The sequence below is a fragment of the Podarcis tiliguerta genome (assembly GCF_965153285.1).
Source record: "Podarcis tiliguerta genome assembly, chromosome: Z".
NCBI classification, from domain to species: Eukaryota; Metazoa; Chordata; class Lepidosauria; order Squamata; family Lacertidae; genus Podarcis; species Podarcis tiliguerta.
In genome coordinates, this window is record NC_139553.1 from 12,004,706 (window position 1) to 12,031,504 (window position 26,799).

The 26,799-nt window shown below is 44.2% G+C and overlaps 1 protein-coding gene across 16 annotated transcripts in view; it reads left to right on the forward strand.

The window, feature by feature from the left end:
• MAPKAP1 (MAPK associated protein 1) overlaps positions 1-26,799 on the forward strand; it is a 176,123-nt gene that overhangs the window by 46,376 nt on the left and 102,948 nt on the right. For all 16 annotated transcript variants that reach the window (XR_014507212.1, XR_014507213.1, XR_014507214.1 and 13 more), the window contains exon 5: positions 25,073-25,245. Coding sequence is in view for 9 of the 16 variants with exons in the window: in XM_083423753.1 (XP_083279879.1) it covers positions 25,073-25,245 (173 nt within the window). In the remaining 7 variants the exon portion in view is untranslated. The remainder of the gene's footprint in view (positions 1-25,072; positions 25,246-26,799) is intronic.

The window sequence follows — 26,799 nt, forward strand, 5'->3', positions numbered from 1 at the left end:
CTAGAGAACCACTGCAAGCAAGTGTAGACAATACGTACTTAGCTAGATGGACCGATGGTCTGAACTCAGTATAAGGCAGCTTCCAGTCTGAAGATGTGTGGGAGCTTCATATGTTCCTCATAAATCTCCAACAAGCAGTATGAGGTTCATAAATGGTAAAGGTAGCTGTCAGTGTTTCTGGTTTTAGGTGCATGAGAGCCAAACCTGCATTGCTTCTTTTCCCTCGGCTTAGGAGGCTAGAGACAAAAGCACATCCAACCAAGAGTTAGAGGGGGCCTGTCTATGTACCGTCCTGGATGTTAGTGATGGGTGGGGTTGAGTCAAGGTGCACTTGCCCCAAAGGTACACAGGGGGTTTTTGAGCTATGTACCAAAAGGCAGTATAGAAATGAGTTTACAGTGATACCTTGGATTACAGATGCTTCGGGTTACAAACGCTTTGGGTTACAAACTCCGCTAACCCGGAACTAGCTGCTCCGGATTACGAACTGTGCCCCAGGATGAGAACGGAAATCGCACGCTGCCAGTGCGGCGGCAGCAGGAGGCCCTAATAGCAAAAGCGTGCCTCAGGTTAAGAACACTTTCGTGTTAAGAACAGACCTCCAGAACAAATTAAGTTCATAACCCAAGGGACCACTGTATAAACGAATAAACACATTTCTATAGCTTAGTAGAATCCAAATTGGTGGCCATCACAGTCTCCTGTGGGTGCAAGTTCCATAGTTCAACTATGAACTGCATTACAAACCCCATCAGAATAATGGGCTAAATAATCTGTCCTGGTATAAGATAGCCTCCTCCTGCATCCCATCACCCAAAACTGTGACCACACCCAACCTTCCCCTGTGGCTGTGCATTGCACAGGAGGACTCATAACCGTGAGCAGGCTGCTACCCCAGAAAATGTGTCTGTCATTTTGGCATTCCTATTTCTTGCTGTGGACCCCAAGAACACCATTTGAAAATAAGTGGGTTAAAACCCCACATCAGATAACACAACTGTATAAAGTCCTCTGTTGTTCAGTGCCCCTTGTGAAAACATTTCAAGGTGTTTTGTTCTTTATACGAAGCCGTTGCCCAGTCTTCCTCTGAGTCCTTTTCCCGTTAAGCTCAAATTGCTTTTTTCAGAATGCCACGAAATATTTAATGATCTCTGTACTGCATAATATGCTGCAACCAGTGAGTTGATTTTTTAAATATATATAATGCCCCCACATCTGTTAATAAAAACAGTTGTGTTACTTTTACTGACATAATATGATTTATAGCCAGACTTGCAAGATTAATTTTTCTTTTGGTAAAAATTCAGCATGTCATTTTTCACCTCGGAATCATATTGTCATTAGACATAATCTTCCTATTGTAAGGAGAAAACCTGAACAAATAAACGGTTTGGCTAGCTGTTCTGCTGCTCTTTTCATCACTCTTTAATTCTTCTCTTCAGCAAATTTCTTAAATAAATGGGGGAAAAGCACAGTGTTAATCATCGCTAAGGGAAAGCACCAGTGCTCAGGAAGAGTCTTAATGTTGTCTCTATCTCTTCCGAAATGGGAAAGCAGTGGCCCAGTCCGAAGATGTGTGGGAGCACGGGGGACCTCCAGTGCCATCTCAGCATATTGATGGATGGGGACTATGACATCATGCTGACATCACAGATAGAGCTTACCCTGCTTGGCAGGGGGTTGGATTTGATGGCCCTTGTGGTCTCTTCCAACTCTATGATTCTATGAAATATTCCTGTGTGGAACCATAAAGGGTGCAACATAGGTTTGCATTCTGTGGCACTGAGACTTGTTTGGTTTTTAATTTTAATGGCTAGCTCATCATTCAACCACTGGGCCCTCAAGGCGCCTGATAATGTTTTTTATTCCACTGCTAGGGGTTGTTCCCCTGCTTACTGTGATTGCCAGTTTGCGCTGCTACTCCCTCCACATTAACCCCCAGATCTTCCACTTCCCACCCTGGGCAATTGCTAATCTTGCTTTTCACCTTCCCAATCCTAATTTTTCATGCAAATCTAGGGTTGTGATTCGACATTATATTTCAAACCCTGAGCAAAACTCTTCTTGAAACAAATCTCACAGGCAAGAAGAGCTGGCCATGGTAGATTTCACTGGGCATCTGAGGGAAATACAAACCAAATGCCTTAAACTGCTGTGAAGGGGCCTCACTCTAGCTTGAATTGTCACCAATTCAGCTGACTTTTAAAATAGGATTAGATGAATTCATGGGGGATAAGGCAGCCATCGTGGCAAGCAGCTCCTGATTGTGTTCTGCCTCCATGGTCAGAAGCACTATGCCTCTGAATCCCAAATGCTAGGAATCAGAAACAGGGAGAGTTCTGTTGCACTTGGCCCTGTTTGCAGGTTTCTCATTGAAACATCTGGTTGGCCACTGTGAGAACAGGATGCTGGAGTAGAAAGGACTTTCGCCTGAGCTGCAGGGAGGGCCTTCCCACGTAATGCTCCAGGCCTGACAGCTCCCCTCCCCTGAGATCAAGAGGTGGAGCAGGGCATGTTAGATCCCTCCTCCTCTTTAGGATTAAGGCCCATGAATTTGGGAGCATGACTGGGGAGGAGCACCTGCTGGAGTTTGCATAAATGGGATCAGTGTGTACTGCTCACCAGTGTGTGTGTTGTTTTTTTATATCACCAGCTAACTCAAAACATTGAGGACAGGGAGAAGCTAGAAACTTCTCCCTGACATGCTAGTTCTCTTTATGCAGAGATGATGGTGGTTAAGTGAGATCATTTAAACACTTCCTCTATCTGCAGTCTACAGTAGTACAATCCAGCAACATATATAGCATGTTTTAGAAAGGTCTGATCATGGGCCATATCAGCCTCCTTGTGCCCCCTACTCAACTTTATCTAATAGCTCTTCAGGGCCTCTGATTAAGACATCAAGACACAGTGATAAGTCAGGTGTGGGAAACCTTTGGCCGTTCACATGCTGCTGAACTACAATTCCCATCCCCCTGCTCTTCAGTCATGCTTTCTGGGGCTGCTGGGAGTTTGTAGTTCAGCAATATCAGCCAGCGGAACAGGAGGAGTCAAAGGTTCCCCACATATGTTTTAAAATCTGAAAGGTTGTTGTCACATAGATGACGAAGTAAGATCCAAACCAGCAGATTCAAGTGACAAGAAAGAAGAGCTTTCTGATGGTACAAACTGTTTAACAGCATAGCACAGGCTGCCATGGAAAGTAGTGGACTCTCCTTTGAGCAGAGCCTGGCTGGCCCCACTGTTGAGGATGCATTTTTGGAGCAGGAGTGTCTGCACTGGGAAAGGGGGGGGGGGACTGGATGACCTTTGAGGCCTCTTCCAACTCCTATGATTTTACAGGGCAGGTGTGAGGACAACCTTTGGCCCTCCAGAGGTTGCTGGACTACAACTCCCATCATCTGCAGCAAGCACAGTCAGTGGCCAGGTTGATGGAAGTTGCAGTTTGAAACCTCTGGAGGGACAAAGGTTCCTCACGCCTTTGATAAGTGCATGTAATTTTCTATAGTGGTTTCAGGTGGTCAGGGTGCTTCATGTGTGCTTCGCTTGCAATCCATACAGCAGAGGTTGCCAAGGTGGTATGTTTTTAAAGAAGCACAGCATCGCCAACAGTTCAAGGATTATGGGAGCTGTAAGCCCAAAACACTTGGATGGCACCATATTGACCATCCCTAGTGTACAACTAGCCTGAGGGGGTAAGTCATTGTTTGTATGTGAGTATTCCCACCCCTACCATCCTGCAGGTGGGGGTGGAGGAAGCTGAAACAGAGGCTTGCCTAAAAGCACCTGGTAATTTCACAGTTGAATCCAGGAAGGATTGGTTGTTCAGTCATGTAGCCGCTATACTAGGAGCATAGGAAGTTGATTTATACCAACTCAGACTATTGGTCATTCTAGCTTACGTTGACTGGCCACAGCTCTCTCTGGGGTTTCAGGCAGGGAATCTTTTCCAGCCTTACCTAGAGATGCTGAGGGATATAACCTGGGACCTTCTGCATCCAAAGCATTTACTCTACCACTATCTTCAGCCCTTCCCCACTTCTTACCGTCATTGAAGGAACATAGGAGGCTGCTTATGATCAGAGCATTGATCACTCTAACAGCTAGCTCACTATTGGCTTTACTGATCGCCAATAGCTCTCCAGGGTTTTAGACTCAGGTTTCTCTCCCAGCCCTGCCTGGAGAAGCCAGGAATTGAACCTGGGACTTCTGCATGCAAAGTGGATGCTCCACTGCTGAGTTACAGCTCTTTGCTGTTAACTACTGTTGTCAATTTGAATGGTGGTTTTTCTTTTTATAAAACTCTCGCAACAGCAAATCTGTACATTTCCACCACCATGAATTGGACACAGATATAATTGGGTGTCTTGTCTTTTCTTCCTGTTGTCACTGCAAGCTTACATTCCATTTTGCAAAGCATTTATAATTCTCCTTTCCTTTACCTAAGCATCTACGACTTGTCTTGGTATGTATTGGATTGTGGTGTGTGCGTGCGTGCATGTGTGTGTGTGTTTTCCCCTCCCTAAAATATTATTTTGGAAAGAAGCATGCTGAGAAAGAAAGAAAAGAGAAAAGGGCAGGAGCTCTCAAGAAGAAGAAGAACTTGAAAATAGCTTACACACACACACACACACACACACAAACGCAGGAACTTTCTATTATATTTATCTGTCTAGAGGCAATAAATCTGTTTTCTGCAGATTAAATTCCGACTTCTTCTTTAGAAAGCCTTGTTTTCTCGAACCTCTTTTCAGGCGGCACTTGGCACTAATCACACCTACGGAAACTTGTAATTTTCCTCAAGGAGGTGACATTGACAGAATTAAAAATGAAGGGCCCCCCCGAAAAGCCAGTTCATTACAAATTAGCAGTGGTCCTAGGAAAACAGTGGGCTGAGGCGTGTCAACCAGCGATAGGGGAAAGAAACCCAGCATTTGAAACTGTCAGAGCCCGGGAGCAAAGCTATCCTTGGAACAAATTAATCACATATTGTCAACGCAAAGTTGCATCAAATTAACACATCGGATTCCAGCATATTAATGTGAGAATGCTTTCACCTGATTATTACTGCAAGCCATTGCCACTCTCCGGCAGCAAAGATATAATTAAATTGCTAAATAGAAAGTGCATATAATATCTCTGCATGCATTTAGGGTGCAGGAGCTGAAAAGATCACAGCCCGGTAAGTGACAGATTCCATTTGTGGGGTGAAAAACTTTATTCCCTCCCCCACCCACCCTACTCTTTCCCCCTGTCCTCCCTCCCCCCAATTTACTTAGGAGTACTAGAGTATGAAATGAGAAAACTTAGTTATGTTATTCTCACACTCTTCTGTGCAACTTAGGTGAAATACAGGTTTAATTTAACTGATTTGCTACACTGAGTCTGTGAGTCTGTAATTGCCTTCCCCTATCTCTCTTTTTGCCATGGCAAACAAACTCGCACAGAAGACACAGGCTTGTCACAACAGAACAAAAAGCATTATAAGAATATTGTCTCCGACATCCCTCCAAAAGCCCCAAGAGTGACTTCCCCGTTGGACTTGCTCCAGAGTACTTCCAGGGGATTCTCTGGTCCTTATTTCATGGTAAATATCTTGAGTCGTAATGTTTCTGAGAGGAAACATTGCTTGCACGCCCAGGCCTTGGAGTCTGCAGCACTCTCTTTCTTCCAGTGAGTGAGAATTCAGACCAAACTGAATACTGGGTCTTATCAGACATCATCCTAAAAGCATAAGAGGAGCCTTACTGCTTAAGGAAAGGCCGCCATCCGACCCAGCACCCCTCTTGTCCATAGCAACTGGCTAGATGCTTCTGGGAAACCACAAGCAGAACAAGAAGAAAGGAGTTGTCCTCCCCCACTTTTATTTTGCTTCCCTGTAACCGTTATTCACTGGTGTCCCGCTTCTGCCTTTCACACTCTTGTGTTTGTCACAGGAAATGTGGTGTGCTCATGGTTGGCGCAGTTGCAATATTGACAACAGACCTACTTTCAGCTCAGGGGTAAATGCTCCTGTCCTGACTACTTTTTGGTGTTCTCTGAATTGTAGCGTCACAATTTGCCCCTCCCCCTTTCAATATGGAGCTTCTGTGACCAGTTCCCTCCTTTGCAGATTTCCCAGGGTGCACTGATTAGATGTCATTTGAAAATTGTGCATTAAAACCACATTTAATGGTCACAAACCAGCCCACGTTGGGCATTGGTCTTCCCACGATGGCGTTACATCCACTCTCACTTGTGCAAAAGAGCTTCTGGATCCTCCTTCCCCCTCAAGATATGCTATGACATGAACTAACATCTGGAGATACGATGTTGAAGTTTTTCTGCTTATCAGGTCCTGCTCTAGGACCACTGTCTTGTTTGAGGCTATGCCAGGCATGTGCTGCCACGCTTTGACTCTGCAGGACAGCTGTTTCAGTAGCATGGAGAGCTTCAAGTGAGGCACTTTCTCCAAAGTGGGCTATAGGCGAACCAACCAAGGCCTTTCAATCTTCTGCCTCTAGTTCATCTCCTTTGTTGGACTACTGCAGGTTCTTAAAGGCCCAATGCTCTGACTTAAGAGGTGCTTCACTTTCACTCCATGTGGCTCCATCCCACATGGCATTAAATTCTCTCTGCCCTTGATTTGGCACTGTAAAGTGGGAGGCTCCTGTTTCCTTGGTGGTAAGGTGCTTGTGAAGTTCTTGACTCTGGTGCTGTTCACTAGGCTGCTGCTTGGTAGCCTCTGGTTCAGCGAGCTCCAGGTGTGAAATATCCTCCAAATGGAGCCCCTGGTGGTCATGAGTGGACTTACCCAGCAATGGCTCAAGTGCCCAAATGACAATGGCCACTAGCAGGACAACAGGCAAGGCATCTGTCCCAAGGGGCCCTGTTAAGGTCTGTGGGCCTTGGCAAATGCCCAAGTATGCCTGATGCTGACACAGGGCTTGATTAGGAACATGGGGAGCTTCCTCAGGACCATTGGCCCATCTAGCCCAATATTGTCAACACTGACTGGCAGGGTTTCAAGCATGGTTCTCTCCCAACCCAGCCTATAGATATCAGGGATTGAACTTTGAGCCTTTTACGCACCAGGCAGATGCTTGGCCACAGAGCTATGGCCCTTCCCCATAGCTTGTGGCTGATAACCATGACTTGATGTGTCATTTGTGAAATGCTTTTGTTCATTTAAAAAAAAATCCACCTAAGCTAGCAGCCATTCCCCATATTATGTGGCAGTGAATTCTCTTTGTTAATTCTGTGTGATTGTTTAGTTTTTTTGTCCTTAAGCTGCTGCCCATCTTCTCCATTGAGTATTCATGTGAGACAACAATAATAATTTTTCTCTGTTTATTGGTGTACTACTCAAACTTACTTTAATATTTTAGACATTCATTGCAGCAACAATAATGATAATGATAATAGTAATAATAATACCCCAGTCCATCTTGCACGATTCATACTTTAATAGATTTGTTCAGTTTCACATGTTGTTTTAAAATCCTGCAAACAATAGGCTGGCACTTCCTAAACATTTATTCCTAAACAGATAATTGGGGGGGGGGCAGGGGGAGGATTTGAACATTTGCCTGAAATATGCAAAATTGTAATGCTTACCACAAAGCATTATCAAAAACACTGAGGAGAAAGGGGAAGAAGGGTCCATTTCTAATGAGGTATAGAATATAATTTTAATGAATATGTGGTTTGGAATGGATACTGATGAGCTGGAGGGGGGGGGGAGGAGAGGGGGAGTATTTCCAAAGCAGCGGTCATTTAATTAGAACATGTTTAATTAGAATAAAAAATTTAAAAATACAATTTTACGTGACAGTCTAGTTAATCTTCTGCTTGAATCATATTGCGTTTTATTCAATTTAATTGATTTTAAGCTTTGGTCTAATGTCATTATCCTTCACTTAATTATAAATTGTTCAAAATGAAAACATGTTCGTAAGTCAACATTCTAAATAGCCAAAGGAAAGGTTGAATTGTTTTATTAGCAAAAGTATAAAATTCCTGACTTATATAAAGAGAGAGAGAGAGAGAGCACACACACCAAAATCTCCTAAGTGTATTTTAGATGGTGCTTTAAAAAAGAAAAAAAGGCGAGAAGTGGTTTACAATCTAGCTTCATGTTCTTGTTTTAATTTCATAAATCATTATTGATTCTTTTAGATTGCTAAGCCGTCCTTTCTCCAAGGACTCTAGGTGATGGCATTGTTTTAAGATTTCAAAAAGTTTTAAAAAAATATCCAGGAAAGATAATGGATTTATCCCAGGGCATGAAATGCATGCTGAGATGAGATCTTTGCACAAAGAGCAGTTGCAGCAGACAGCAGACCCTCCTTCCCTGATCGGCTGGTGGACAATTTCTGATGGGCAATCCAGTGCAGGCTTCACCAACATGTTGCTAGCTGAGACTGATGGGAGTTGTGGTCCAAAACATCTGGAGCATGGCAAAGGATGATTTAGTGCCAGCTGGTTGCTGGGATTTTTGCAAACAATGCTGGAATTAGATAACATTGTTCGGGTTCTGTGAGGCACTTCTTAAAGCAGGTGAGGGGAACCTGTGGCTATTGGTCCACCTCACCACAAAAAGGAGATTGTAGAGTTTCAAAAAGGTCCAGAAAATGGCAGCCAAAAAAGAAGAATCAAAAAGAAAAGAAAATGGCAGCCAAAATGACCAAGGGATGTAGTGAAAGTTTGCAGCATTTGCAACTTTATAGTTTAGAGAAAAGGTGAGTAAGAGGTGGCATGATAGAAGTTTATAAAATTATGCATTTCATGGATAGTTTTCTCTCCTAATTTGTGGGCATCCAATGAAGCTGAATGTTGGAAGGATCAGCACAAGACAAAATAAAGTACTTTAAACAACACATAATTAAACAATGAAAGTCACTCCGAAGTTGCTCCATGAGGGGTGTGGTGACATGGCTTTAACCAGATTTCTCACCCTGAAGGAGGCAGGCTGGAGCTTCAACTTTATAGAGCCAGGTGGATTCCTATTGGTCTCTGGGCGTCACCTGATTCTTGCTGAGCTGGAAGCTGCAGTGGTGCTCTCTAGCTATCAACTCTGAGGGTGCTGAAGCACCGCTAAGAACAAGCCAATGGCTCCTTCCTCTAGGAACAAGATGAGGAACCCATAGCCTTCCAGGTGGTGTTTGACTCCCATCGGCTCTATCCAGCACGGGCAGTGGTCAGGCATGGCAGGCAGTATACTCCCAATGACATGTGGAGGAGCTGCAGATTCTCCATCCCTCTTGTAGTGCATCTTTGTCATGCAAAAAGGTACCCTGGATCCTGGCTTTCAGGGTTGCCCATTCTTAGGCCCTCTGTTGTTTCTACACTTATTTGCCTTTTCTCGGGCTAAAGAAAGAATTGTTGGGGAAGAGAGGGCGGTTCTTCCTGGCTCACGGCTTGACATTCTTTCCACCAGCCATACACTGATTGTGGTAGTTTCCCTGTGGTGTGATTGCAGTGATGGTCGGTGGCTGCCATCGCGCCAGGTGCGCATAGCAGGGAAGACAAAGGGAGCCAGCCGAGCCAGGAATTGCAACTCCCAGTATTCTGAAGCCAGCAAATTAACATAGGTTAGTGGGTCAGGCTGCTTGGATAGGCAAAGACCTCTGGCAGCTGAGGAGAAGCTTCCCAGTTTGTCCTTTTCAAACTCTTTAGTACTCTTCCCTCCCTCCCACACACACACACACACATTTATCATTACCATCGCGTCACCACTTCCACTAGCTGAGGCTAGGTTTTTTAGAAGATAGCAAGATCATTTCTTTTGTTACCTGCATCTTCTCCTCCAGGATCAGGGACAATAATTAAAGGCGAACATCTTTGGCGAGCAGCTGGAGTCAAATTCCAGCTGACTGCAGCACCTGCGAAGACTATACCTCTCTGCCTGAGGGGGCCATGTGGTACGGTGCCAGCCATGGCTGACGCGGCGACAGTGTGTGTGTGTATGTATGCGTGCATGCGCTCCAGAGAGCGCAAATTTGCCAGCGAGTTCAGGAGCGCTCTCCTGCCCTTCTGCGAAGCTTCAGATGGCAGCCCCGTGCCAAGGAAACGGGGGGAATGTCTGGCTTAGACTAATTAGAAGGATGATTTGTGAAACGCAGGCTATTTATTTAATTAATCACAGGCACAAAGCTATAAAGCCCATATTTTAAAAATCCCTGTTAGTTTGCCATGTGGTTAGGAGATTGGGGCACATTAAAAAGTGACATGGTGATGTATTAAAAAATGCTCCGGCAAAGGTTGGCAAATGTCCTCAAGGAACTTAAGCTGTCGGCTCTCTGCAAATAGCGTAACATTGGGATATGGAGCCCATTTTGCAACATAGGGTATGTGAGAGCACATCTATCTTTCTTGTTTTTTAACAGCATCTGTTTGTTAAAGGATCACATGTCAGGTTTCTAAGCATGTTTGGGTTGTTCTAATTTATAAAGAGGAGGGCTTTTGGTTGTCACATTTCATTGCTGGGTTTGTTTGCTTCCTTGCTTGCTTGCTGAATGAAATCATAGTCTTCAACAAGGGGGTGAAATGTGAATAAATTCTCCTAAACCAGACTATCCTTTTCTGTTTTATTGAGTGCAGAGTATGGTTACCCCCATTTAACTAACCACATAAACTACTGTGGTCTGGAATGCCTGCATGGTGCAGTAGTGTCAGAGTAAGACCTAAGAAGAGCCCTGCTGGATCAGGCAATGGCCTGTCTAGTCCAGCCTCCTGTTCTCCCAGTGGCCAACCAGATGCTCATGAGAAACCAGCAAGCAGGACCTGAGCACAAGAACACTCTCCCCTCCGGAAGGTCTCCAGCAACTGTTATTCAGAAGCATTGCTGTCTCAATTTGTGGTGGTTGAGCAAAGCCATCATGGCTAGTAGCCATCAATAGACCTCTCCTTCATTAATTTGTCTAGTGCTTTTTTAAAAGAGTGGGAGACCAGGGTTCAAAACTGCACTGAGCCTAGAGGCTTAATGGGTGACCTTGGGTTAGTCACTTTCTCTCAGCCTAATGGCTCTCACAGGGTTGTGATGATAAAATGAGGATGGAGAGAGCTACATCTGTTACCTTGAGCTTGGGATATATTATATATTATACATTATAGCTTGGGATATTTTATATATATATATATACACACACACACACACACACACTCCTTGGTTGTCTAACACCTTGCAAACGTTTTGGCTCCCGAATGCTGCAAACCCGAAGGTGAGTGTTCCAGTTGCGAACGTTTTTTGGAACCCAAACTTCCAACGCGGCTTCCAGTTGAGTGCAGAAGTTCCTGCAGCCAATCAGAAGCCACGCCTTGGTTTTCAAACTTTTCAGAAGTCAAACGGACTTTTGGAACGGATTCCATTTGAAAATCAAAGTACAGCTATATGTATATATCCATCTTAGCTGCTTACAGACGTTCACTTTACATAATGTTGCATCAGAAACCATTGATATTTTGGGTATGAGTAACAAATACAACATTGTGTGGGGCCACAATTGGCCTTCATTCACAATTTTTTAGAATTAATGAAGAACCACCTTCTCTGTGAATCTGCTTATCTGCTGAGGTCATCACTGTTTGCCTTGTTTCTGGGAGCTAGCTTTGTGTTACCCTAGACAGGACCTTCCCAGTGCTGGCCCTCTTAACTGTGAACCTCAAAGGACATTGATCTGGCACCAACACCAGTGCCCTCTAGACTTTAGGCCCCCATTTCCCTTGGATAGCAATTATCGACATGCACACTAATTAGCAGGAGTGCTTAGCTCTGCTGCTTTATGGAGTTAGATTTCTGGGCTCTCAGTTCTTTATGCTTGCTGCATTGTATGTTGTTCCTAAAGTGATTTGTTCAGCTGCACTGATGGACCAGATTTAAAAATCTCTCCTTCTTTTCTGTCTCGCCTGTTGTCAAGGCGGTTTAAGAAAGCAGAAATGTAATAAAAACTGTGTGTCCAATAAAAATGTTCTGTGATAGGTAAACAGATATAAAATTACAGTGGATGTCTGAGATTTGATGAATCCTGGCATGTGCATATGAACGCTGACAGTCTGAGACAAATTTTTGGAGTGCTGGCATTGACTGGTGTATGTTCCTGCTTGTCGTGTATACACACTAGTGAATGCTAACAATCTCATTTTGTTGGCTATCAACATTCACTGATATAGCTCTTGAGTTTTTGGACATTCGTTCTGCAGTGTGACTAGAATGAATGGATGTGTTTGTTTGTTTCTTTGTTTGCGTGTTTGCGCATGCTTGTTTATATTCCATGTTGTATATAGTTCTTCTATGATCACTTAGGTTCACTAAATTCCTGGCTGTTGGGATATATTCCCTTTGCTGCTCCCCCTTGTTTGAGGTGCGTGGATCAGACTGAAGCTAGCTTAAAAGGACATCCAGTTTGTGGAGATTTGGGGGGAGTGCTGTAAGTCTGCTTTATGTGGTATAATAATTAACTGGAACATTAGGATGAGGGTTTGGTGTGTATGTGAAGGGAAATCTAGGAATAAAACATGAGTATGTTAATGCAGCCTGGGGCTGATGCTGGAGTCATCATTGCAATGCAGATAAAGCATCCCTCATAACTGCTGTTGCCTATTGGAGCTTCCGAAACATCTGGGCCTCTAATTGAAAAATAGTGTGGGGTGGTAGAAAGGGGGGGGGGGGAGTGAATGAGAAAGAGAAATGCCACTAAGTGAAGGCAACAATTTAGAATACCAAAATGCAAGGGGGTGTCTGTATTTACATTGTATTTAAATATTCATACTGTGTTATGCTTTGCATAACAGGAAATTACTGGGTTAAATTTTTATGAGCAGTGACAGCGCAAATGAGATAAATTAAGTGAGAAAGTTAATGGGATTTTACTACAACGGAGAGATAAATGGGTGATCCATTGTATGAAGCATTGTTTCAACACGCTATTCCGAGTTGAACTTTGTGACATGGTCCAGCAGCACTAGGCAGCTTTGCCCTTTGGGCATGATGGCTTTCAGACCATATATGGTGGCTTAGACATGTGTTGTAATAACTACTAAGAGGCCACAAGAAAGAAAGAAAGAAAGAAAGAAAGAAAGAAAGAAAGAAAGAAAGAAAGAAATGTTCCTCTGATGAGAGGAGGCTGTCTGTTGCAACTCTGCATGCTTCTCACTATTCTGGATTGTCAATCAGACTGAGCTGGGGTTGGTAATTCTACATTGGGTGCGATTGCTTCATTAAGTATTGCAGTCCAGCAGGGCAGCAGAGTTGCCTGTCCTTAGAGGAGGTTGCTTGTTGCTTCTCTGCATGAGTCAGTGCTTCAGGATTGCCTCCTTCTCTTAGAAGACTTGCACTGATCAGTAATTTGTATGAAAGTCCAGAAGTGGCTGCCTCTCAGGTGAGGTAATTCCATTGTCTCCATGCAATTCATGATTTAAGAATAGGATTTTGTGAGATTTAATTTGGAAGAAAACAACACATCTCTGTAATCAGGTTGAAACTAAACTTACCTTTTATAAGATGATATCCAAATATTGGTCATATTCAGAGTAGACCCTTCAGAATGAATGGGTTTGACTAACTTGTGAGTATGAGTTGGTTGACTTATGCCCGCAACATTTGAATACAAGGGTTTATTGGTTTGTTATCCCAAACACTCCTGGGCAGGAATAATGGAAAGCAGGAGCAAGTTTACATCTCACTGAGCCAACTAGGAATGTCCATTAATTTCAGTAGATCTACTCTGAATGGGAGTATTTATTTATTGCATTTATATCCCACTTTTTTCTCCAAGGATCTCAAGGTAGTGCACATGGTTCTCCTTCTCCTTATTTCTGCAACAGCCCTGTGAGGTAGAGTAGGCTGAGAGGCAGTGACTGGGCCAAGGTTACCCAGAGAGCTTGATGGCTGAGTGGGGATTTGAACCCTGGTCGCAACACTAAGCCACACTGCCTCATTGGATGCAACCCAATGTTTGGCTGGGGGTTGTTTGTCTTGTGAGCCCTATGAGAACTACTTTTTGTAGGGCAGAAACTAGATTCCATTCTATTTTCCTGTTTGATCCTGAAACTAGAAAACAAAGGTGTTTCCTTTCTGCCCTCTAAAAGCAAGGGGAAGGGTGCCTTTTGCATTAAGGAAAGGGGGGAACACACCCCAAAAAGTCCATTTGTTTCTATTTTGCCTAATGTTTTACATTGTTTGTTAGGAGGTGAGTCAATGACTTGAATTAATTCTAATTACTGGAGAGACATATACTGATTGAGCAAATAAAGTAGTATGCTCATTTGCACCAAGGCCATCTAATTAAATGCTAACTTTGGATAAGCTGGATGTGCGTGAAAGATTAATTTTTAAGAGGTTTTTATGACTCACTAAATAACGATTCAGTAAAATCTTTTGCATTATATATCATTAGGCCATCTAATCTTAAAGTAATATAACATTTAGTCACTGAACTCTATTGTACAAGAAATGTGGTAAATTATTATTATTAACAAATTAATCATTACTCCCCCCCCCCCGGTGTGTGTGTTTGCTGCTGTGTTTTGGATTAAAATAAGCCTCCAGTGACTGAACTGGGGTTGGGTTTTAATGTGGGAGGGGAGGTAGAGCAGAGCCCCTTCACAAGGTCTTGGGTGCTACAGGGGAGGTGTTCAGGGTTGGCCCACCTATGAGGCAAAGTGAGACAACTGCCTCAGGTAGCACAATCCACAAGGGCAGCAGTTCTGGCCACCGCCTGCTGCTGCCTACTCAGCTGTACTCCTCACCCCGCCTTTACACTGACTTCTTGGTGAATAGGGGCTGCTTACGCCTTCTTCTGTGGTGGTAGTGGGGATGCCATTTTGTGGTTTGCCTCAGGTGCCAAAGTGTATTGGCCCGTTATGCAGATGAACATAGACACACTTCTGTCCTGCATCATGAACATGAGGCAATTGGAATGGCTACCTGGAAGACATTTCAACACTTTACCGTATTTTTTCATGTATAAGACTAGGTTTCCCCCCTAAAAAATAATGTAAAAATTAGGGGGCATCTTATACATGGATACATCTCCCCCTATTTTCTTAAACCTGAGTCCCCCAAAATAGGGGGCGTCTTATACATGGAAAAATACGGTAAGTCAGACATCATTGCCTTAATTCAGGCAATGCCCTCTAGATAGTACTGGGAACTACAGTTCAATCATAGCCAATGGTCAGGGATGATTGGGAGTTGGAGCCTAGCAACATCTGGGGGAGCATAGGTTAAATCAAGTACCCCTTCAACTTATTTGCCTTCAAAATGAAAGGCCGGTGGAGAATGACTTCATGTTTGACACACCCACCCACCCAAGTTTGTAACTGGACCAATGCTGAAGCATCATCACTGTACTGGAGGTGTTGTGGATGTGCTGGAACAATGGTACCATAAGCGATGCATCCGTAGTACTGTTAATACATTATGGACCACAGTCCTTCAGGAAATAAACAAGGATCACAAAACAAGCTTTGTTCCATGCATGGCACAACTGGCCTTATTCACTATTTTTAAGGATGAATAGAAGGATCTTCTGCATAAAGAACTGATCGTATTTCGTCTATTGAGTTTCAATAGTTTGCAGTTGTCTGTGTGGAGACAAAAGGTTTGGACTTTGACTTTCATAGAAAAGCTGACCAAGCAGTTAAGGGTATTAAATGTATGAAAAATTGAAAATTATTTTGTATAATTATTCCAAAAAATCATTTTTGTATAAATTTGATATGGTTTTATAATAAGTGTATTAGAAACAGATTCCAACATGCAACCTCTGGCAACGAATGTCCAATTATGGCAGGGTACATTTGGCTAACCTCTGTGTCTTATTCTCATGAGGGGAATGGGGATTACATAGGGGCTTCTTGTGTTGCTTTATAGGAAAATTAAATTTAAATGTTTATTTTTTATATTAAAAAAACCACTATTGTGGTTTCTGAGCAATCCCATATTAATTTGTTTCACAGTACTTATATATCATTTGATTATTAAAAAAAATATAAAGAAACAAAGCAATTTACAAAAGAATGAAACAATAAAATTATCAGTGAAAACAGCAGTTAAAAACAACTATTTAAAACCTTCAGAAACAATTAAAATCGACAATAAGCTAAAAGCCACGTCTGGATAGGTTTGCCTAACTAAAAATGGTTTTAGCAGGTGCCAGAAAGAGTACAGTAAAAGTGCCTGCCTGAGGTCAATAGGCAGGAAGTTCCAAAGTATGGGCACTCCCATTTTATAATTTATACATTGCTTACATGCCAAAATCGCTTCTGTGTTGTTCATAGAATTTTAAAATCCTCACATGATTAAAACACACAACAAAACAATTCCATCCGAACTTTAAAAATGTCCATTATAAAAATCAACAACAAGAGAAGCCTGTTTAAGATGTAACAACTATATTAAAATGGTTAGATCAGGAAGTTCAATTTCAGGGGGGCACTTGCTTAAACAGGTGTGTCTTCAAGAGCCGGATGGATGCCAATATCAATGGGGCCTCTTGCAGGAACCCCCCCCCCCCACTTCCCTGATTCTACCAGGATATCCTGGATTCAAAGAAACATTGCCGGCTTCCCTTTGGATCTGGGAATGTCCTGCTTTCCCCACTCCAGAACCGCCACTGAGCTCTGAGAGGAGGGTGAACCAGCCTAGTCTCTCCGTGGCCACTGCTGTTGGCTTCCTCCCTTTTGCCACACATAGCAGCTGCTGGAGAGCAGGCGGGAGGGGAGAGGAGAGGCCACCACTGCCACAGCACAGCCCCAAGTGATGTGCTGGAAGAGGGGTCCCCAAACTAAGGCCCGCAGGCAGGATAAGGCCCAAGGGATTCATTTATCCGGCCCGCAGCAACCCTCGCCGCCCGGTCTTACCGGCGCTGCGCTGCACAGCTGCCCACTTCTGGGTTGGAGGAGAACCGGAAATAGCTTGTGCATATGCGCAAGCGTTATTTGTGCATGTGCAAGCATTATTTCCGGTGCACATCCAGGGCGTAGGAGGCCCATGCACATGCGCACAAGCTATTTCCGGTGCTCCTCCAACCCAGAAGTGCGCCGGAAATAACATGTGCGCATGCATATGGGCGCGTGCTCCCCCGCCCTCTGCCCCGCCATGCAATCGGCGCTGGAGACACCGGCCTGAGGCTGACCCCTGTGCTGGAACCAGCAGCTCTGGCCCCCCCGCTCCAGAAAACCGCCAGCATGGCCAGCGCTGCGAGGATCATCTCCCTGCAAAGGCTGCCCTCGCCTCCCTGGCATGCTGAAGCGAAGCCCAGTGGAGGAAAGGCTGGTGATGCTGCCACCACTGCTCCTCCACTCCTCTGCTTCCACCTCCAGGCCATGCCTGATCCTAGGAACTTGTGAAGGACTTTCTAGAACTTTCCCAAGGAGGTGGCCCCCCGTTCCTTCTCTCAGGTAGAGAGGCAGCCCCCCTCTGAGCATATTGCAAAAGGCAGAGCAAGCACCATCCCCCTGGGTTATTCTGACCTCTGCTTCAGCATCATGGCTGAGAACGTCCTCTATGAGTTAAAAGACCTTGTTAGGCCTAGTTGCAATTTGTTCCGCCCTGTGCTCTTGTTGAGCTAGTTATTGCCACCGTTTTTGTTTCCAGAGCTTTCTATTTTAGTGTTGCCAGCCCGAGCCGGGGAAAGAGCGTGTGGGGGCCACTGCCACGCCTGTGCACCTCTTTCCCCGGCTCGGGCTGGCAGCGGCTGTAACATGCAGAGCAGCGCAAGCCACTGGAGCCCATGCCCAAGGTCTAAATAAATACAGTGGTACCTTGGGTTACAGACGCTTCAGGTTACATACGCTTCAGGTTACAGACTCCGCTAACCCAGAAATAGTACCTCAGGTTAAGAACTTTGCTTCAGAATGAGAACAGAAATCATGTGGCAATGGCGCGGCGACAGCAGGAGGCCCCATTAGCTGAAGTGGTACCTCAGGTTAAGAACAGTGTCAGGTTAAGAACGGACCTCCAGAACGAATTAAGCTCTTAACCCGAGGTACCACTGTAAAAACCTCAAAACGCAGATATTTCCATTAAAATATAAAATTCCCCCTGGATGCCCCCCCCCAAAAGAGGACATGTTTGGGATTGCCGGGACGTATGACAAGCCTATAAATCTACTTCATTTCTGCCCAGCACTTCGCTGTGTACATGCAGGTCTTGCTTTCCAAACACAGTGCGTTCCCAGGAAATTGTTCATGGAGGGCATTCACATAATGAGCTGGTGGTTTTCATTATTTCCTATGGAAACATTCCTAATCTGTGATTTGTCCAGTCTCTCTCCCCGCCCACCCTCCGCGCTTTCTGCTAGGAACTACTGCCAATCAGAAGCCTAACAAAGGCAAAACTGATTACCAATCTCTCCCCCACCCCCACTCCCTTCATGCTTTCTGATAAAAATGGCTGCCACCAACCAGCAAAACACCAAAAAGTTAGGAAGTGGGCAAACTCTGGCTGTTCCGAATTTGAATCAGCCGTGTGGGTAGCAAAGTTTGGGTCTCATTCTTTGCATTCAAATAACTGAGATTTCAGATAACAAGCGTTCCAATGGTGGGAGCTGCTTGTACCTATAACAGAGCAGGGCACTTTCAAAAAATTACTGGTGGTTCTTCATGGTCTCTGTGAAGGCCGTCATATGTCTTCGGTACGACAGTTCCCATCCTAAGAGGGCTGTTGATTTCTTATGTCATTGGATATGACCCAATGTTAGTTCCACTCAGAGTAGACCTATTTAAGTCAGTGCTCATAGGTGACATAGGTTCATTAATTTCAGTGGGTCTACTCTGAGTAGAATCTAGTGGGATATAACCCTTTTTTCTTGTTGAGATGCTCTAGCTTGATAGGTGTAATGGAAAGCAGAATGGAGAATGAATACATTCTCCTGTGGATTTTCATTAGGAGTTAGCATTAAATCTCCTAAGAACTCCTTTTATTGTGTGGATGAAGTCTAAAACTGGTAACTCTTCTTTATAGGTCTTTAAAAAAAAAAGCCTGGTTTTATATTTAACACGTATTGATTTTATCCTATAAAATGATTGAATAGCCGTCCCTGAAACTGCTCTGTGAGGCCGACAGACCGGATCCAGTGTCTAAATTGTTTCCTGGCTGCTGTCGTCATTGTGGAATTTGGTGTTTTATAATTCTAAAACCCGGGAATGTTAGATGAGCTTCCTAATCCTAATGAAGGCAGTGAAAAGAGAACGCACAGTATCCTTGTTGCAGTCTTAACCATTCCCCTTTGTGGGGGCCTCAGTGGGGAAGCCGCTCAGGTGCTTGAAATAATCTGGTGAAACTTGAGGATATATACATCCCTGTGTACAGTAGTGTTGTGGCAAATACAGAAGTGTGGAGTCCTGTCATGATAGCCATGCTCTTTCAGATCCACACTCCTTCTAAAATGATATAATAGTAGTAGTAATAATGATGATGATAATACAGTGGTACCTCTGGTTGCGAACGGGATCCGTTCTGGAGGCCTGTTCACAACATGAAAAGAACGCAACCCGCAGCGGCGCATTCGCGCACGCGTGGGTTGCGATTCACCGCTTCCGCGCATGTGTGTGACATCATTTTGCACTTCTGCGCATGCACAAGCGGCGAAACCCGGAAGTAACCCTTTCTGGTACTTCTGAGTCGCTGTGGGACATAACCTGAAAGAATGTAACATTAAGCAAATGTAATATGAGGTATCACTGTAATGTATGCATTTAACAGATCTCAGAGTCTTGCCTTTCAGCGAAATCTACTATTTTCTGTGCACATACATGAGCAAATGATTTGAAGTTATGCGACACTCCAATATCTTCTTTCGTTGTGTTTTATGCAAAGTTCCACCGTGTGTTACAAAGCTTGCGCACCATTCTCTTGAAAGTGAAGAACCTTGTATTTTCAGGGTTTCTAAGAGTTTAGTTTTGGAGCATATCCTGGCTAAAAAACTTCCCTTTCATGCTGATTGGGCAGCTCTAGTATGCTGGAGACAGGAACCCTGCTGCGGAAATAGTCACAGGTCATTGGCCCCTGTGACCCTGGAGAACTACAGCACAACCGCCTCCATACCAGTAATGGGAGAACTTCAGTTTTTCTCAGTGGGTGGTGGATCACATCTTTATATTCCTGCAAATTCACACACACACTGCATCAGTGTTTCTCAGCTTATTCTTTTTGAAATAATTTTGATTAGGTTTTCAAGAAAAAGTAAATGCATAAGCAATTATATGTTCAATAAAATATGCTGATACAATTGCATAACATCGTTCATTTTTCTCATTTTCTGATAAGCCAAGGCACACCTTTTCCCCTTTTTTTCTCCCAATTAAAAGTGACTGCACACTTTATTTATTTATTACATTTATATCCCGTCTTTCACCCATCCTGGAATTCATAGCGGTGAATGTGGGGACTCCTTTGCCAGAGGAGATCCACTTGGTGTCATCCTACGTGATCCTCACCTCCTGAAGGCTTGCTTGCTCTTAGCAGGCTTTTAAAGTTTATCTGGCTGGTGGATTTTTCTCTGCTCTATTATGTCTGCCTCATTTGTTTTTATTGTAATTTGTATTTTAACTGTAGGGAAGAAGAGTGTTTTTATGTTGTTTTATTCTGTGAGACGCTGTTGAGTTTCTTCAGATGGAAAGGCAGAAGATAAATTACCTAAGATAAATACTGGGTTCCTAGGTGGTCTCCCATCCAGACACACAGACCAGATCTAGACCTGCTGAGTTTCAGCTCATCATGATCACAGCAATCCTACTTTCTTCTGATGCACGCAGTTCCTTCCCCATTTTATCCTCACGGCAACCCTGGTAGGTAGGATGGGCTGAGAGATGGAGTGTAATAGCTGAGTGGAAATGTTTGATCCTAGTCAGACACTCACCACTACATCATACTGGTGCCATGGGCTGGCTGAGTCAGGACGATACAGATGGAGGGTTTGCCAAGGACCCAGGGGAGGACTCTAGCAGATATGTGTGTCTTTGCTGGGACTGGGGCAGCCTGATAGTGAAGATCCTGGTGGGAGGGGTCCCTCAATCTGCTGTCATGAGACCGTAAGAGGACCGTACCGGATCAGGAAACCAGCCCATCTAGCCCAGCATCCTGTTCTCACAGGGGCCAGCCTGTGGGAAACCAGCAAGCAGGATTCAAGCACAAGAGCTCTCTCCCCTCCTGTGGTTTCCAGCAAATTGTATTCAGAAGCATTGCTGCCTCTGACTTTTGAGGCAGAGCATAGCCATCTCTGCAACAACAGGCGTTCACAGTGCCTGTTGTGCCACCCACCCTGGCACCATCGTACACTGGGAACAGCCCGGTCTTTCCATAGGGGAATGTTCTTGTTAGAATTCCTGCTCCATGATTGCAGTCATGGGATTGTTGTCTTTCACATGACAGTGTATGTTTTGACTCCGCAGAGTGGGAAGTGACAGCGACAGGATGTTTGTGTTGCTGTGTTCTGTGAAGTGGGACTATTGTCCTTTGTTCATTCTCTTTGCTGTCTGATGCTAGAGAGAGAGGGAACCATGTTGCCGTGCTCTGTGTGTGTTTATATGTAAATAAAGTAGATTAGCCAAAATGCTGAGTTGCTGAGGTATGTTATGCAAACTGCAAAGACTCTGTGGATCCCTAAGTGTGCCGGTGTCTGTTGGCATCGGTCGCTGTGATGTTCAGGCAGAAGAAAGCTTTTGAAGCTCCCGAATGATCGACCAGGAGGGAGGGAACATGCCAGTCGGGCATGTGTCTCTGCCAGGGTCCTACTCGAGAGTAGGCTGAGCTCGTGACAGTTCTCCCAGGCCTGGATGCCTCTCACCTATGTCTAGGAGGTGCCAAAGCAGAAGGGAAAGGAGGCTTTTGCCTACTAGGCATAGTGAGAGATTGCAGAACACTTGCTGCTCTAAGTGGTGCCCACCCCATTCCTATATATAGGATAGTGAGGGGTTGTGTTGGATCAGCATCCAAAGCTTGGGGAGTTAACAGCACCTGCCTTTGTTGCAGCTGTATTTAGGATTAATTATGTGTGTTGCCTGAAGTGCCTTAAGCCAGCAATTTGCATATGTACAGCAGCAAAATCGAAACATTGAAGCTTTTGGAAAGAATCCTCCTTTCCGCCTTCGTTCATCAGTAACTGGGAGCCAGGACTGCTGACTCCTCTCATGGTGGGAGTCCTTCTGACACATGAGCATGCACAAACTCTCCACACACTCTTTTTATTTGTTACTTCCATTCATTGCAGATCTGCAATGGCAATACTGTGTACGTACATTAAAATAATTTTTAAAAAAATAATAATTGTGGGATTTTCAGCCATGACCCTCAGGCACCATTTGTCACTCCTATGTGTATATAATGTGTCAATTCTCATTATATAATGTAATGTGCCTGATAACTTACTTTATATAGGCTGTGTCCGGTGTCAAGATGAAATAATTCAAGATGAAATAATTTTTTGACAAATTAACTGTGCCACAGGTGACAGGTCAGGACAATGTTACTTTTATTGTCCCTTTTACGCCTACTGGATTTATTGGCAGGTTTGAAGGAAACGCCAAATAGTGGGCACCCGTGTGCTAAATGGATTTCCCATCTGGCTTCTTACCAAACCTATTAATAAAGTTTGCCAGTACTTGACTCATGAGAGGGACAGTGTCGTGTAGTGGTTAGAGTGCTGACCTAAGACCTGGAGGACCAGAGTTTCAGATCCTTAAGTCAACCATGAAGCTCACTGGATCACCTTAGGCTGATCACTGTTCATTAGCCTAGCCCACCTTGCAGGAAGTTGGTAAGCAGTTAGAGACCCTTGGATTGGCTGAGCTGAGGGATAAATCCAATGCTGTCTTCTCCTTCTGCTCCAGCTCCTTGGACAGTTAGTTTGGAGAGGATGCAGTAAGCCTAACAAGAGCCCATGTCCTTCACTCCAGAACCCGTACCAATTCAGTGCCGCTGCCCACAGCCCAGCCCTAACAGTGGCTAAGGCCCATAGTCACCACCCGCTGTTCTCTCCCTGGCAGTATGTTTTTTTTTAGAAAGGTAAATGTATGTGCTTAGCACTGCAAATCCTTTGGTGTATATGCACATCAGCAATTCAGCAGCCCCAGCACTTTCTTCGTCATCTTTCCATAGAAAAGATTAACGATGATAAAGCAGCGAAGGCCCAATTTTCAACTTGAGCCTTCCAACATTAGAATGATATAAATAAGAATCATAAATCCGTTGTTCCCGGTTACAGTATTCCCTTGGCATCCTGGATAGAGCAAGGGATGGGTTCCTGGCTTTTCAGGGGAGGGTGCAGGGGCGGCGGGGCTGGAGAGAAAGAGATTCACTGTCTGTTGATGACATGTTAATTCATGCAACTTCTTTGTCGGCAGGAAACGAAGGAATGCACTTTCTGCACTTTCAGACATTAATCACTTGCTGCTCCTTTCCTTGTCTTCTGCTCCCCCTTGTCAGAATCTGTATAATGCAAGCTCCTTGGAGGCAGTGACCTAGCATTTTAATTTATTCATATATTTTGCGATGTAGAATTTCTGTGAAGAACACTGTGCTTATGGAAACTGTTAATGATAAATTTATTTGTTTAACTAGAGACTAGAGCGAGGGTCCTGTCACAGTAAATAAAACTGCTTGATTAACCTAAAACAGATGAGGGACCCTTGGGCTTCCAGATGTTGTTGAACTACAACTCCCATCAACCATACCAAGCATGGCCAAATGGCCAGGGATGGTAGAAGTTGTTGTTCAGCAACATCTGGAGGGCCATATATTTCTCATACCTGCTTCTGCTTGGACCTCAATCTGTCTGGACCTGCAGACATGCTGCTGAGAGTAGTGCTGGGGTTAGGACCCTGGGCAGGAAGGCTGCATTAATAACATCTGCTGACCCAGCTTAAAGTGCCCCAGCAGCACTATAAAGCCAGCCAGCCTTAGGGATGGGGCCACCACCGAAGGGGCGACACCAAAGGGGGTCATCCCTTTGGGGGTGGAGCTAGCATGTGGACCAGCCCCACTTGAGGTAAGATTATTGCTTTAATGAGGGTGGGCTTTAAACTTGGTGTTTTAAAATCAGGGGTGGTGGTGTTTTACTTGAAAAAATATGCCTGGGAGGAGAGGACTGGGAAAACAGGAGTGGGAAGCAATTGCATTAGTTCATAGCAACGGGAGGTATGGTGTGGGAGGTGGGGCAGGCCAGGTAGGGGGCACACAGCACAGGCAGCTGGCGACTGTGCTGTGTGGCAGCCCCTCCTCTGACCTGGGGAATTGCGGTTGTCCTATCAGTCAGTTACCTACCTCTCTGGAATTATTCTGTGGAAGTGGCAAGTTGTATGTGGATATCCAAATGGTATACAGTGGTACCTCGGGTTAAGAACTTAATCCGTTCTGGAGGTCCATTCTTAACCTGAAACTGTTCCTAACCCGAGGTACAACTTTAGCTAATGGGGCCTCCCGCTGCTGCTGCCACACTGCCGCGCGATTTCTGTTCTCATCTTGAAGCAAAGTTCTTAACCCGAGGTACTATTTCTGGGTTAGTGGAGTCTGTAACCTGAAGCATCTATAACCTGAAGCGTCTGTAACTCAAGGTACCACTGTATATGGGAAGGCCTGTAGCACAGTGGTTGAGCACCTGCTTTGCATGCAGAAGGTCTCCAGATTCTATCCCCAGCTTCTCCAAGTGGGGCTGAAAGGGAATTCTGTCTGAAACACTGGATAGCCATTGCTAGTCAGTGTAGGCATTTCTGAGCTAGATGGACCAATGGTCTGACTTGGTATAAGACAGCTTCCTATGTCTGTATGTTCCCGTATTCCTATTGCATAAAAGGAAAAGCAGAAAAAAATTATGTGAAACAAGTGAAATGACTCAGGTATGCATAATTCATGCACATTGCAGGGTCCATCTTTCACTGCAGAATTTGGATCGCAGAATCTAGGTTGCAGAACTGTGGTCTTTTTCAAGCACAAGATAACCATGAGACAACCATACATGTCAGTCACCCACCCTGAGCTGGAAAGCAACCTTTTCTGTTTTGTCTAGTCACTCCTTGCCAAATCATGTCTATCTGTCAGTCTCTCCCTCCCTCCCTCTATATATATGTATATTGAAATCTCTTCTCCTGACAGGGCCATATTGGCACCACTGCAACCAAAATCATTGATGTCTACCTCCCGCTGCACACAAACCAGGACAAACTGCAGCCCATGACTGTGGTGACCATCGCCAATGCCAAGGTGCATGACTTGATTGGGCTCATCTGCTGGCAGTACACGAGTGAAGGACGGGAACCCAAACTCAAGTAGGCCCTTTCTTTTTCTGCTTTCTTCTCCATCCCTTCCCCCTCATCCTTCTCTCTCTCTTTCTCCCCCCACCCCCCCAGCCACTTTTGCATAATGAAATGGATTTCCACATCAATATTTTTTTTTTTTACAGATAAATCTTGCTGGAACACCTCCACATTTATCAATATTTCCTTCCAAGCTATGCATACATCTATATCTATTTCTCTTTCAATTAAATTACTGGGTTCCATGTAATGACAAGCATATGAAGCCAGTGTTGTATAAATGAATCATCATTTTGAGATGCTCTCCCTTTTTGGGTGTCTTGTTTGTTTGTTTTTAAAAAAGATAAATCATATCTACTTCAGTGTCATCGACACTGCTTACATATTCATGTCCAATGGGCTTTTTAACCACTCTTTCACGACTGTGGGTCAAATAAAGCTTCCCAAACTTCTAACATAAAACTTATTGTGCATGAAAAGTTGCCCACAATCAAAAGACATGGAAAGTGCACAAAGGGGATAGGGAGTGTCCTCCCTCCAGAGATCGCTTCACAGATAAGCTAACTCAGAGTGAGGGCAAAAGTACAGAGGCTTTATAGAACCTGGTGTCTCAGGATTGGCCCTTGGAGATCGGCTGATTGTCACCAGACATCCTGGTACTGCAGTCTAGGTGGTGCTCTTGAACTATAGAGCCCTGCCTACTAGGCTTGCAGCAGGAACAGAGCAGAGGTAGCACAGGAAGTGCCTATGCCTGATTGCTTGGGAGTTCCAGTTCAAGATGTAAACACACCCCAGCCCTATACATATCTGCTTCCATCACTAGGCAGGATTGTTAGCCACTCTGAGCCTGGGGAGGGCGGGATATTAAAAAAATTATTATTATTATTATTATTATTATTTATTATATTGAAAGATATTTTTTAAATATTATAAAAGTGACTTAATTGACTTGCTACAATGGGAGCAGCGGTGCCTGGCCCTGTATTAAAGGGTTCTTCCCCTTAACCTCTGTGTTTAGAGTGTGTTTCTTCTCCTCCAGGATTCAGCCTTCTTCACAATCCTGAAATTCCATTGCATAATAAAAGCCATCTTTTGTGAGCAGTTGATGAGTTCTGCAGTTGCTATTACTTTTTGATCCCAGTGTGGGTTTTTTGTACCACTGTCCTCTTGAACTCCATGTAAACTGTTGCAAAAAGTAATGAGTCCTTCAAATGCCCCTGCAACAAAAACGTAATGTTTACAACAGGCCAACAGAGTGGGATTACTTCCTCGTTAGCCATCAGTTTATCCAACGTGCAGGTTACATTAACTTTAATGTGTCATTATTACTTGTTTGATATAATAAATACTTTAGCCATGACAGTGTGCGGATGGATCACCCGTAGTAAGCACTCTTGGGTGAGCTGAGTTGCAACCCAAGGTATGCAGATTAATTGGGAAAATTGCAAATCAGGTAGTCGGTGAAATAATTCACTGTCGCATCCAATCAATAAACTTTGTAAATCAACTCATTTAATTCCACACACACAAAAATGATCTATATAGATCAAGCGACCAATTAAACAA